This window comes from Piliocolobus tephrosceles, chromosome X, assembly GCF_002776525.5.
Source record: "Piliocolobus tephrosceles isolate RC106 chromosome X, ASM277652v3, whole genome shotgun sequence".
In the NCBI taxonomy this organism is placed as follows: domain Eukaryota; kingdom Metazoa; phylum Chordata; class Mammalia; order Primates; family Cercopithecidae; genus Piliocolobus; species Piliocolobus tephrosceles.
In genome coordinates, this window is record NC_045455.1 from 16,145,865 (window position 1) to 16,160,928 (window position 15,064).

The 15,064-nt window shown below is 36.0% G+C and overlaps 1 protein-coding gene across 1 annotated transcript in view; it reads right to left on the minus strand.

Moving 5' to 3' along the window:
• Positions 1–500: 500 nt before the first annotated feature.
• The window catches only part of RAP2A (RAP2A, member of RAS oncogene family), a 34,174-nt gene continuing 19,610 nt past the window's right edge, over positions 501–15,064 (minus strand). Inside the window, exon 2 of the mRNA XM_023218041.2 lies at positions 501–4,285. Within this exon, the coding sequence (XP_023073809.1) occupies positions 4,048–4,285 (238 nt within the window). The 3' untranslated portion in view covers positions 501–4,047. The remainder of the gene's footprint in view (positions 4,286–15,064) is intronic.

The window sequence follows — 15,064 nt, forward strand, 5'->3', positions numbered from 1 at the left end:
CTGTATACAATTAACAGCATCTGCCAACATTCACAGGGCCCCATATAGAACAAGCAGGCCCTACAGCCCCGCAGCAACCTTCAGCTTCTGGCACTCTCGGATCCACATGACGTGAAAACCGAAAGCCGGCTTCAAGCCATCACTAGAAGGACACAGAATCATTTTAGTGATATTGCTAATTCATGTTAATTATTTAGAGCAATTCTGTTAACCTTAGCATCAGGCTTCAAATTAGCCAGCTATCATTCAAAATATAAAATATCATTTGTAGAGATAAGTTTATATTTATAATAACTGATTTTATAATCTTTTCCATGTTAAATTTAAAGACTATGAGAAGTATCTACCTACTTGCCTTTTTATATGATGAACTCTCAATTTAAATCAGCTAAAATATTTTTGCATGAGGAGTACTAAATTCATTATATGGCAATTTTTAGTTGTTTTTGTATATAATACATTTCTCTCATGAGCATGTACAAAACAAAGCAAATCCAGAGTTTCATTAAATAAATTTATTTGTTAAAATAATTTAACTCCAAATACAACTGTTGAATTTGCATTGAGTTATAACTACAATTCATGTTTTAATTGAAATGTCAAGGTTTAACAACTGCAATTGTTACAAAACAATAAACTGTTGTTCAGTTTTAAATGGTCAGTTGTATTAGAGCGCAACACTTAACTGTGAACTATATCTCTGGGAAACCTCAAATCAATAATGATAAGTCTGTTTCCAAAACCCACTGCAGTCATTCTTGAAACCCTGATCAAGATTTAATAGATGCACAATGACATGTTAAATAAAAAAAAGAACCCCATAGTCCTTAATGTTTGATTGGCTAAGGGACAATTAAAGCTTACCCAGTGCTAACACAAGACTACTGATAAGAACAAAAAATTAAAAAAACACAGAAGCAAAAAACAGCAACAAACAAAACAAAGCACTTTCATATTCATACATACACTGACAACATTAACATTCATACTGGAAAACCCTTGCAAACAAATACCAGATAGTCTTAGGCAACATTTCTTTATATAGAAAAGCAAATATCAGTAGTATTACCACAGAAAAGTGATGGCAACTGTAGCAATTCGAGTCAAAAGTTCAGTCCTAATTCTACAAACCAAAGGAGAAAATCATCAAAGCACCTTTCAATAGTTTAAGAAAAGATTTGATGTAATACTTTTGATCAGATGCTGGCTTGTTTTGTATAAGTTGAACAAAATGAAAGGCATCAGTTACCATCACTATCACAGTTTAAAAGAAACCAAAAGTTGCAACATCAAAAGAAAAAAAAATTCAAAGATGCTGCCTTTGTATAAAAGTAAAAAAAGGAAAATCTTATCACAAGAGCTAAAGAAAAAGTGGGTCTTTGGATCAAACCATAATATTTTTAAGGCATGTGAGAAAAACTTTCACTTATCTAAGTTGCTAGTCTGATCAGGGCATAAAATAAATAGTGACACAAGGTCAACTTTCTTCTGTAGCCACTAAGGTTTCATATGCCAACAAATGTAATCTTCCTGTTCTTAAGCATTTTATTACTGTAATATCTCAACAAACACATTCATTTGCCAACTGAGTTATATTCATACCAGATGGATAGGAGTTTCCAGTTTCGGGATGTCCTTGATGCCTTGGTCACTAAATATGCAGGGCTGCGTGGAAACACTGATCAGGGAGCCAGATCAGTTATTATTCATGTCTTGACAGTAAAGGCCCACCTTGTCATCTGACACAAATGTTTTTAACTATTAATACAATTCAAAATTTTAGATCATTTTTTCCACTTTACATTCTGCCATATCTTCCATATTATTTAACCTATTTTCACATCTGCATAGGAAGTCATAATGTCATACTGTGGGATCTTTATATATATTTCTATTTTGCAATCTTACTTGTCAAACACTGCTATTAGTTATAGAATTCAAAAGAATCATTCTGAGAAGTTAGAGGAATCAAAACTCAACCAATTTACTAACAAATGTTTTTATTTCAGTAGAGAAATCATGTATCTTGAATCTCCAATTTCTCTACATGTTTGAATCAAACCAACTTTTATGCAGTGAAATTCGTTTCAATAAAATTGGTTAAAATTTTTTGTCCTATAAACCAGGTGCTTCATAACTGAGGATTATAAAAAATTATACTGAAGAATGTAAATATTCAAAATTCAACGATTTTTGACAACTATGGCCTGGTTTCATTCACCTATCTCTTCAGTTTTTTCATTATGAAAAATACTATCAACCTTTTTTTTTTTTTCATCCTCTAAGCTTATTGCCAGTTATTAAACACTTGGGGGCTACCAATGATTTCATAAAAGTATAAAAGACACTTTAATAATTTAAAAGAAAAAAGTTTTTGATACACTATATTCTGCAGTATAGATTCTTAGTATAGGCAAATTATCTCTGACTTGTGCCAAATTCTTCGGAACAATAAACACACATGCACACACAAACACACATTCTTCTCTCAGTGACACACGTAAGACCAGAGGTTACTTGCACAAGACTGTGAAACCAACAAAATGTGGGGTGGTGTATATATCGCAGGCTCAGTGATATTGCAGTTCTGAAGGCCAAATTCTTCTCCCAAGGCCCAGCTCAAGATAATCTTTTCAGCATTTGTAACTGAAGTTAGCTGAAGACTCCTCTATACTTGATTGTAAAACTTATGACTAGGTTTTTCCTGTGCCATTAGTCATGCAAATGATAAATACTTCACGGCTATGAAAACCAAAAATGTCAGAGCTTGAGCACCTTTTCAAAACAAAATATTCACTCCAGCTTTATTTGACACTTCAGTAATCAGGGCAAAATTGTTCTAAGAAAACCTTTATATAATTCTCCAGGAAAATTAAAGATAAAAGGCTTTTGTCCCTTACCTTCCACTCTATAATTTATGTTCACTTTTAAGCCCAGATTATTTCACATGGTTATTCAATTTTTAAAATGCCTGCAATAAAGCTCTGCTACAGCAAACTTCATTTTGAAAGCAGGTTAGCCACAGGTCACACTACAACCATAGCCCTTAAAGGCGAGAAGGAATTTGCTGCTTTCATGAACTTAAAAATGCCAGATATTCGTACTGTCTTGTGAGGTTTCTGCAAACGGGAACATGTGGATGCAACATGGCTTCATTTTCCTTACATGATGGTACTAGTTTATCTATTAGAATGCTTCTTGTTAGTAAGGCTAGGTAATCTCTTCCCATCACAGTTGCTTCCCTCTTGTTCAGTAAAGTTACAAAGACCACCCCTGCTCAGTTAACAGAGGGCAGGGTCGGGGTTTTAATTCTGATCAAACCCTTGTGAAAGCCTCCATTTTCTGTGGCAAAGCAGGTGATTTAACAAATTCTAAAGCCAGACTGTATTTTTACATAACCTGTTCTGACTTTTGCTCTATCAAGGATTGAAGCAGGAGTTAGTTCCATGTGACAAATTAGAATAACAGCTACAATTAAGCATCAATTTTGAAAAACAGAAATGTGTTAGCTGAATAAAGAATCTCTCCCTGTAATGCTGTTGGCAGGTCAGCTGTTACTATCTTACTTGACGAAATACATTGGTTAGAAGCTCTATCCCAATTCCTGAAATTCAGTACTCTTGTAGGAAAATATTTCTCCTTTACTTATTTTTTTAAAGAAGACAAAATATTTTAATTGTAAGTGGTCATAGGAATTCTTCTGGTTTCTCCCTTATGGTTATTTTTAATTTATACAATAGTTGCTTCTGTCAACTCAGCGACAATGCCATCATAGCTTTCAAATGAGATCACCCTGTAGATCGATGGACTATGCCTTAAAGTTGCAGATGCATAAAGGAGACTGAGGACAAATGGTGAAAACTGTAGTTACTGAACCCAAATGTTACTCAGAGATATCAACTGACAACCACTGCTCAATTCTGAATAAGGGCTGCAGTTCTCTGTAGATTAACACCACGCATCCTGCAAGTTCTGCAGTGGAGTAGGCGAGTATTCTATCACCTACGACATTGGGCAAATCCCATCCAGGACAGCCATATTTGGATGCTATTGTATGTTACATGCAGAACAGCATGGGTCATCTTTGTCAGGCTGAGCAGCATAGTTCATCTGCCTCACAATTTCTGCAAAGAGTTCGTCCACCATTGTTTTACTCTTAGCGGAAGTTTCCATAAAGGGGCAGCCCCACTCTTCAGCAAGTGCTCTGCCTTCATTGGACGATACTTCTCTCTCACTTTCCAGGTCCACTTTGTTCCCAACCAAGATGACTGGCACTTTCTCATACCTATGAGAGAATACACAAAACACACAGACATTGTCATAGTTAGCACAAAGTTAAAAATCACCTGGATTTTTGTTTTGGGGGGCTATTCCAGCATAAATGGTATCTTCAGTTGCATGAAAATCATTTGTACCACTTGGCTCGATACTTATCTGAGGGCATTTGAAGCTGCTCTCACAGTGGATCATAAAATGAGTTTTATGAAATGATGTTTAAATCAATCAATTATACATCCTTTAAAATCAATTTATCTTTCCAGATATACTTGGAAAATTATTCTCAGAAACTCGGACTAAATCCTCTTAATTTTTTTTCCATTCTGAGGGAGGGTTGCACAAATTTTCACAGTTGATCACATAATAAGTAACAACAGCGAGCAAACCACTTATAATTATCAGCATTTCACTATGTTCTATGTGTATAAAATTGATCATGTTCATATAAAAATTAGCTGGGTATGGTGGCAGGTGCCTGTAGTTCCAGCTACTCGGGAGGCTGAGACAGAAGAATCGCTTGAACCAGGGAGGCAGAGGTTGCAGTGAGCTGATATCATGCCACTGCACTCCAGCCTGAAAAATGATCACGTTCGTTCTAATAGTTCTCAGATAAGAAAAAAGCTAGTAGAAATCATCCAAATGGAAGCCATCAAATACAACCACACCCCATCCCTTCAGAAAACTTTATGGATTAGTCAGTTCAAAGAGAAACAATTAGGATTCTTTTAAGACCGACAAGAATTCAGCCTCAATTAGCTTTAATTGGTGTTATTTCTCTTTTTCTTCCTAACTAAAATAGGTATCTCTGAGTAAACATGTTTGGAAAGAGCTAAACTAATAAAAATAGTAAGTGATAAGAAAGAACAAAAAAAAAGCTCCTAAGTCATTTTGGTGCCTAAGATGATTGTCTCTACAATGGTTACTCCATGTAGCACAGGTCACAACAGATGTCAACGCTGGTGCTGGCCTACACATTTATTTACTATTCTTGTTTATGTTTGTTCTAAGAAAGGTAGCTAAAATATTTTCACAAGACATTTTAAAAGGTTTTTGTGATTTTAGTATAAATCAGTGTTTGTGCGTGTGTGTGTGTGTGTGTGTGTGTGTGTGTGTCTTCCCCTAAGCAGATTGTATTTCTGATTTAAAAGAGGTAAACAGCAAGATCACACATAAATGATAACAAATGTGACTGGACACTGTTAATCTATCAGAAGAGAAAACCCACCCCATGGTCAAACCTTTGAGGCAAGATGCACACACAATTTTTATCATTCAGGAAACTGGATAATAGGTGGTTATTGTTTGCTATACTTCCACAAATTTCATCATCCTGTCAAGAGGGTTCTCTCCACTCACCCTAACTTGTAAAGCAAACCAAATTCCCAGCAGTCTCACTTTCTTCTTTGCCACTATATCAAACTAAGAATGGTCTCAACAAGAGGGCACACTCCAGGTAGTGTGCCATTTGGCAGTGTGAAACATGAAAACAACTTAAAAATGACTGGAAGTAGCAACATCAAAGGCAAACCAAGAAGTTGGATATTATCATTTTGTGGGAAATGAATTTGGACAACTTCAATTTATATCAAAAGACTTTATATAAATTTACTGTACACTACTGTATCTTATGATTTCGGGCCTTAGATCATGCTGACAGCTCTGAACATAAGACACAAGGGTTTTTTAACATCTTCTAGGGCTCTTACATACAAACAATTTGTGCATCCCATGGCCTATGGGAGGGCAAGTGGCAGTGAGAATAAAGCTGCATTACAGAACACCATATATTTGCTACTTTGCATATAAACTCTCTTGATAGGCTATACAGAGAAGCTTGGCAGGGAGCAGACACTGCCAGCCATGTCAGGACAATGTCAGTTTCCAATTTGTGTTACTCGCAAAATGTAATTACATTTCATTTTTCTTATGAGAGTATATACATCACAGTGTGCTTTAAAATGCTCTGCTTGGCAGTGAAGTAACTCAAAAACATTAATAAAATTAAGTAAAACTTACTGGTTGAATTTAAGTTGAAACAAATTTCGGTCTGTCTACGAATAATAAGTGGTAAGACATCACTTTCTATTAGCTGAGATAAATGTTAATATTTTAAAGAATATATTTAAGTTTAAATACAATACTATATCTTTTTTTTTTTTTTTGAGACGGAGTCTTACTCTGTCACCCATACTGGACTGCAGTGGCGTGATCTTTGCTCACTGCAAACTCTGCCTTCCAGGTTCACAGCCATTCTCCTGCCTCAGCCTCCCGAGTAGCTAGGACTACAGGCGCCCGCCACCACACCCGGCTAATTTTTTGTATATTTAGTAGAGACGGAGTTTTACCGTGTTAGCCAGGATGGTCTCGATCTCCTGACCTCGTGATCTGCCTGCCTCGGCCTCCCAAAGTGCTGGGATTACAGGCGTGAGCCACTGCGCCCAGCCTATATCATGTTTTATATGTGAAATATTTCTTACACTTTTAGTTAAGTGGAGGATCTACTAGAATATGTAGATTTTCAAAACTTGCAAAGACATCAAATTATTAAGTTATATTGATACACTATTAAAAAATCAAGAATTTGAATAAATCTTACCATCAGCCTGATTCTCAAAACAGTAAATAAAATATTGCAAACACAATTCCACAGATAACAGCATTTAATAACTGGTAAATGTAGATAAAAATGCAGTCAGTATCAGAGAACCTGTTTATTATATCACTAACTTAATTGTCAGTGGTCTTTTCTAAAATCAAGTTACTAAAGACACTAGAGAAATCCACATTAATATCCTCAGAAGATTTTTAAACTGAGTAAGATGTTCAGAAAAAAAAATTATGTACATTTCAGAATACCAGACAGTGATAAATTTTGTCTCTCTTTCTGTTAAAATTTGGGACAGAAGAAAAGATTCTACACTCAGATTTGGAGGCTCTGCTTCCAGTTCTGCCAATGAGATCATTTCCTTTATGTATCTGTATTTCATTTCTTTGTTAGTAAAAAGAGAGTAAGAATATCTGTTCCCACTTAACACAGGGTTGCTGTAAAGGTCAAATGAGATAATGCTGAAAAAAAATCAAGTACTAGATAAAAGGAGGGTGGTTGCTTCTTTCCCTTCCTAACTCTACTGATGTGGCCTTGAGAAGCCATGAAGGGTGAAGAAGGAGCCAGAGAAACTGATCAAAGGAGGAAAAGCGCTCCTGAGGGCAAACCGAGTTGAAGGTGGAGCTGGGGGAAGAGATAGGCAAAAAACAGATGGGAGTCAAAACAAAGCAGCCACCAGACACTAACCAGTCCCTGTGCTAAACATCATGGTGATGGGGTGGGGGTGCCTAGGAAAGCAGAAAAGCAAGCATTCCCAAACAGCGGGCACTCGAGAGAAAATGCCCCTGTGGGGAAGGCATTCTAAGAAGGCTTTGGGTTGGGGTGACAGAATAGGGTCCCATATGAAGGTAACATTTGGAGAAATCTGGATCCTCCTTAAGAAAGACGGGTGAGAAGTTGAAGGGAAAGAAGCCAAGCCCCGTGTTGACAGTAGATGACTGCACTGCATGAGGAAGCTGGTGTTGCTATCTGTTTTAGCAATATGGTGGGTTTAAAAAAAAAAAACCAAACAGACTAGGACTCCTGTCCCAGAACTGCCTCTAGCTAGTACTGTGAATTTAGAAGATTAACCTAATCTTGGTTTCCTGCATTTCTTGAAGTATAAAATGAGCTGGACTGGATAATTCCTAAGATGCTCCGAGGTTAAAAATCACAACAGACGTGGTGGGTCACACCCACCATCAACACGTACCACTGACTGGGCTAATTGCTGAGTGCTAAGCACTGTTCTAAGAATAACGTCCAATGGGCTGATCTTTAAGAGACATGAAAGTGCGTGTCGGGAGTAAAGCCAAAAATGTTGGGGGAAATCTCATGAGATCTCATGGGGCCAAAACACAAGCAGGAGGTTTCACTTCTACAAGTGGAGCCGCTACTGCCAGCATGCTCTGACTCAACAGCAGACCTCCAAAATGCACTCATGACCTAGGCAGTTCCATTTCACCGACGTTGTTCAAACACAAATAGTTGGGATGGTTTTAACTACGTGAATACTGAAGGCTATACTGAAAACTGCCTGATGTGGCATAAATAGCTAGTAATGAGCAATCAATACATCATGTACTTACCCATCCACTCAACACATATTTATATGCTAAGTGCTAGCCACTATTCTAGACACTTATATCAATGGACAAAGCAAATAAATCTCTGTCTACAGAGATTTCACAGTGCTTACAGTCTAGCAGAGGGCACAGACATCAACAATAAACATAAGTCAATTCTGGATTTACAATAAAAGTGTTAAGTGCAATGGAAAAAAAGATGATGTGGATCGGGTGGTGGGTGGGGAGCACAGGTGCTGCAATGTTAAATAAGATGATCACAGGCCTTGTCGGGAAAGTGGCTGTGAACAAAGATGGGAAGGGTCTAAGATGGGAAGGGTCTCTGGGAGTCTGCTCCCTACCGCGCAGGTTCTAGGGGAAGAGCATTCTAAGGACGACATGCCCTAGACAATGCCTGAGCCGGTGAGAGCGTGCCTGTCAGTGCAGCGACCAGCTGTGGGATCCATCCTTACCGCCTCCTGCAGGACTCTGGCAGTGGAGGAAACGTTCATTTGAGGCTAGACCTCAGGAATTCGGGTGCCAAAAGTGGCCTCAGAAGACAAATCTGGCACTTATGACAGACTAACTCAGAGGGCTGACTCTGTTATTTAGGAAGATGAGGCGCTTTGTTAGTGCGTGATGACTGATACTTTCATGTTCTATTTTCATGATCAGTTTTGCGGGTTGCCTTCATTTTCCCTCTTTTCTAAACACATCATTTGGACATAAAGCTAAAGATGCAAAATTCTAAAACTGTTCAATGTATGTGTTATTATTAACCTGATCATGAGTAAGATGCCACCTTGCCTACATCTTAAACACCAGCAGATATCTCACCAACTTCAGCCTGTCTTCCTTGAAATTTCCTTTAAGGGCATGACCAGGTCAGTGACTGATGCAGGTCTAATAATTTTATTTCTGTGTATAGTCTGTGGACAAACACTTTTTTATTGACAAGAATTTCCATATTGTTGACTGTATTCATGAACATGATTATAAATGTATAAATAAATAAAACTAGTTCTTTTAAGCAGCTCTGCTTAATGGATTCAATGAAACATCAGAAATACTGGCTGTAGTATCACTTAGCTGTAGAATGTTAATGGGCTTCTCACCGAGACAGCTTTTTAAAATATCAATAACTCAAAAGCATTTGATGTGTTTATCAAAATACTTTATTTTGCTTTCTCCTTTCTTGTAACTGTCCTGATATGTGTGTATGTATATGTATATATATTTTATTCTGGTCATGTCTGAACTTGGCTGACCATCAAAACAACTTGAGAATTTTTTTAAAGGTAGTGATTTCTAGGCCCTATTCCAGAGCTAGTTAATCTAAATCTATGGGATCAGGACCCAAGAGTCTATTAAAATATGTAATATGTCTGTATCTATAAGCTCTGAAGATTGATTCTGAAGTTCAGCAGGGTTTAGGAATCACCAGCCTAATTTACTACTTTGTGACCCCAAATAATATTCTATGTTTATAGTTCATGGTTCCATATGTGGCAAGTCCAGACTCAATTCCTTCTTCCCCTAACTTATTCACCAATGATAAACTGTAGACAGATACCACTACTGTCAGTTCCTGTACTTTACTTTTGAGGGTGCTGCACCGCAGCGTATTAAAAGGTCATACTTCATGTGAATTTTAACATGCTGTTATCGTCTTAGTGATAAGCAGGTAGAAATATAATTCTCATTGAATTTAGAAATGAGAATCAGAAAGGCTTTTCTAAGTCCCCTCATTCAACTTTTCACCCAATGTTAAAATGATCTACCAAGAGAGTCCCAAGGCAAACCGTCAAAAAAACTGATGCTTCAATTACTTCCATGATAAACTTACCAAATGGCTTTGGAGCTTATGTCTGAACATTTTTAGTGACATGGAACTCATACCTACAGGCAACCCATTTTGTACTGTCAGGTCTGTTAAAAGTTAGTGTTAAAAAGTCAAGAGTTTACAAGTTTACCTGTATATAAGGAACTGTGATCTGTAACACCCTGCCCCTTCTTCTCACAGATTCTAGTTCTTTTACCCTTTAGAATGTAGAAATCTCTTCCCCAACGTGAATATAGGTCCCTCCTAGTCTTGCTCAAATTAAGTAAGTCATGATTTAAAAAAAATACCCAGCAATACTTAATAGGAAACAAAAAAACATTTTTTTAAATTCTTAATCTCGGCTCTGTGAGAATGATCACTATAACTATTTTGATGTCTATCCTTCCAAATTATTTTCCTATATATATATATCAATATAAGTATAGCTATAGCTTTTATAAAAGGAGATTATACCAATTACATTTGGTAACTTCAATTTCCACTATTACAAAGCTTTCCATTTTAATAAATAATATGTATCATATTGATGGCTAGGTAGTATTCCATTTTATAGAATCTATAACTGTACCATAATTTAATTATCTGTACTCCATTAATGTATATGAATGCCCCATCCCTATTTTTGGCTAAAATAAACAGCAATCTGATCAACTACACCTAGAAGTATGATTTCTGCCTCAAAGGGTATACATTATACACACACACACACATATGTATCTCACATATGTGTTTATACCTATAATCTTTTGCATACCTTTTGAGCCAGAAAAATCGTATTCCTAGGTTAGTTCATCAAATTGCCCTGTAAACATAGACACACACAAAATTTCAGTGAACATCTAGAAATTTATACTAAAACCAACAGTGCTTAAGAATGCCTGTTTCCCTATCCTTGGGATTTATATTTATAATCTTTTAATAAAGTGCTATGGGAGTTTTGAAGAAAGAGAATTGTTTTTGGTTAGGACTTGAAGGCTTCTACCACAGCTTGCTAGCATGAAACATCAATACTGCTTGTAAGGATGAAAAACATGAGCTAAGTAAACCTGCCCTCTTCCTCCAACCTGACTTGTTTTGAAGCGACTAAATATTTCATCTTAAAAGGGCATTTCTGGTAATTTAGCTCGAATAATGAAAGAAAACCACAATCCTTTGCTCTGATGTCCTGTTGGTTTCAGAATGCATACTGAAGATGAACAGAGAGAAATGTGTAAATGTAATGTAAAAAGTAAGGAGAGTAATGATACCAAGAAGATATTCAAAGCTATTAGGGATATCTCAACCAATAAAATAATCTGTTTTCATAGAAACTGAGTGTTGATATTATATCAGAACAGATTCCTAATGCCTTGATTGTGATAGACTAACTGATGATGGAAATGCAACTCACAGTCATTTTAAATGTTTTATTAAAAAACCACTTGAGAATTTCTATTGTGGCGAGGATAGCATAAGCCCATTAAAGTGTTTATCTCCTGCTGATTACAAATAAAAACTCAGGACAAAATACAAAAAACAATTACCAAAGAACTCTAAAAAGTAAAGAGAAAAAAGTTTGGGGAAGGGAACCAACACCTGAAAAAGAAAGAGACCTACATGCAGGTGAGTTTCCTGGTTTTCCCATCTTTTTTCTTGTGGCCTTGAGCTGAGGGTGGGCACTCAGTGGTGCACACAGAGAACTAGAACTCTGGGAGATTGTCTTTAACCAGAAGATCAGGGTAAAGGGCCCTTTGAGCTTGAGTATGTGTATGGGCTGAAAATCCTCATTTTTTTTCCTTCTTATTTCACAGCTCATCTAGAGTGAGTAATAGCAGAGCTGGGGCAGTAGGCGGTGCCGGTAGCTAAAACTTCATTAGAAATCTGTCTTTCTGACTAGAGAACTGGGAAATGGGCCCTCAGTCCTGATGAGGGTGGGAGAAATCCCCAGTATACTTCCTTCTCTTTTTTTCTTCCCATTTTACCAGAAAGATGACCTCAATTGCAAGAACTGTGTGGCGGTGCTGAAAGCTAAAACTTTGAAACACCATGTTTCTGGCCAGACCAAAAATGGGCTCTTGTGATCTAAAGAGAACAGGAGGAATCCCAGAGATCCCTCCAAAGAGGAGAAAGCTAGAGAAAAAGATTCCCTAATTTTGTGTATGATTCAACATAAGCTAATATGAGCTGTTTATGAGTGGGAAGACTCAAAGCAGTATAACAAAGGTTAAAGAACCAAACTACAATTTAAACCACTACCTATGTCTCAGACTAGCTAGTGAGTGGTTGTATACACACAAGACAGCATAGTAAAGGCTTTGAAAATTGAACTGACATCGGAATCATCTTCCAAACAAGGAGAAAGTTTGCAGTTTGAACCTCAGTGGGTTGGTTATCAGCTAAAAGGAAAAAAGAAAGCTACATTCTCCAGAGGATTGTGACAGGACCCAGAGACTAAGCAACATAATACTAAAAATGTCCAGCACAATCTAAAATTACCAAACATGCAAAGAAACAGAAAAACTAATTCTCGAGGGTAAAAACTATCAATAGATGTCATATGACCTAGATGCTGAAATTATCAGACTTTAAAGAAGCAATTATAACCATGCTCTATGAGGTAAGCACTCTAGAAATCAACAGAAAAATAAAATGCTCTCATAAAGTATAATAAAAAAGAACCACATGAAACTGAAAATTATAATATCTGAGATAAAACATTCACTGGATGAGAAGATACATGACAGAAGATTCAGTAAACTTAAAAACAGATAAACAAAAATGGTCTAATTTGAAGAAAGGAGAGAAAAAAGATTGAAAAAATCAATGAGCAGAGCTATTATGTCAAGGCACAATATAATCAAATCATTTAAAACTAGAGATAAAGATAAAATCTTGAAAGCAGTCAAAGAAAACAAATGCATTACATGTAGGAGAACAAACAAAATGACTGAAAATTTCTCATCAGAAACCACAGATGCCAGAAGACAGTGGAACAATCTTTACAATAGTAAATGAAAAAACAAAAAACCCTGTCAACAAAGAATACTGTATCGGCAAAAATATCCTTCAGAACTAAGGGAAAATAATATTTTCAAGTGAAGGAAAGCTAAGAAAATTTATCACTAGCAAATCTGTTGTAAAAGAAATACTGAAGAAAATTCCTCGGGCTGAAGGAAAATAGTATCAAAGCAATCCTGCAATTTTAAAAATGAGGAAAGAAAAACAGAAATAGTAAATACTATGTAAATATAAGATTATTTTTTCCTCAAGTTCTTTACAATATATATAAATGTACAAAAAATTATAGTCCTTTTTGGGGATTTTGATATAGGTGGATGTAAAACATACAAAAACTCTGAAAAGCAGAGACCTACATGGTTGTAAGCTTTTTACATTTTACTCTAAGTGGTACAATACAAATTCGAAGTAGACTGTGAAAGGTTAGGTATTTATATTGTAATACCTACAACAACCATTTAAAAAATATAAAAGACAACAGATAAAATGGAATACAAAAATATACATAATCAAAAAGAAGGCAGAAGAGGGAGAAGAAGAAAAAAATAAGCAGGTGAAAAAATAGAAAACAAGCAGTAAAATGGTGGGCCTAATTGAAGCATATTAGCAATTACATTAAATGTAGGTTTAAACACATGAATAAAAAGACTTTCAGACTGAATCTTTTTTAAAAAGACCTATATCCATGCTATCAAGAAGAAATCCACTATAAATATAATAGATAAAAGTAAAAGGATAGAAAAAGATATATCATGTAAACACTAACCAAATTAGATTTCATCAAAATTAAAATTTTTGCTCTGTGAAAGACCTGAGAGGATAAAAGGACGAACTATAGACTTGGAGAAACTTTTCAAACCATCTATCTGACAAGACTAATATCTAGAAAATATAAAGATCTCTCAAAACTCAACAGTAAAAACAAACTATCCAATTAGAAAATGGGCAAAAGTCATGAATAGACATTTCACTGAAGAGGATGTAGATGGCAAATAAGCACGTAAAAAGATGTACATCATCATGTGCCATTTATCATAATGATGAAAATTTAAAAATGTCACTAAAATAAAAAATAGTGACAACACAAATACTGGTGAGGACGCAAAGAAGCTAGATACATTGGAATATAAAATTAGCTACTTTAGAGAAAAGTATGGCAGCATAAAATTAACCATGTAATTATCATGAGTGAAAAACTGCACCCCTGGGCATGTAACCCAGAGTAGACTTATGATCACATAAAAACCTGTACACAAATGTTTATAGGTAAAAATCAGTAACAACCAAGATGTCCTTCTTCAAGTGAATGGATAAACAAATGGCAGTAAATCTGTATCAGATATACTACTTAGCAATAATAAGGAATGACGTATTGATACACACAACACCTTGGATGAATCTCCAGAAAATTTAGCTGAGTGAAAAGGGCCAATCCGAACGGGTTACATTCTGTATGACTTCACTTAGATACCATTCTGGAAATGGCACAATTATAGAAAAAGAGAACAGACCAATGGTTGACAGGGACTAAGAATGGGGAAGGGAAATGGAGGGAACGAGGGGAGTAAGTGTGACTATAAGGGCAACATGAGAGATCCTGGGGTCATGGAAATGTTCTGTATCAAGGCCAATATTCTGTTTGTGATATTGTATTAGTTTTGCAAGATGTTACCCCACTGGAGAAAACTGGGTAAAGAATACATGGAATTGATTATTTCATAAAACTGCATATGAATCTGTAATTATAAACATTTAATTTAAAAAGGTAATTACATATGTAATTTATGCTTTATAATC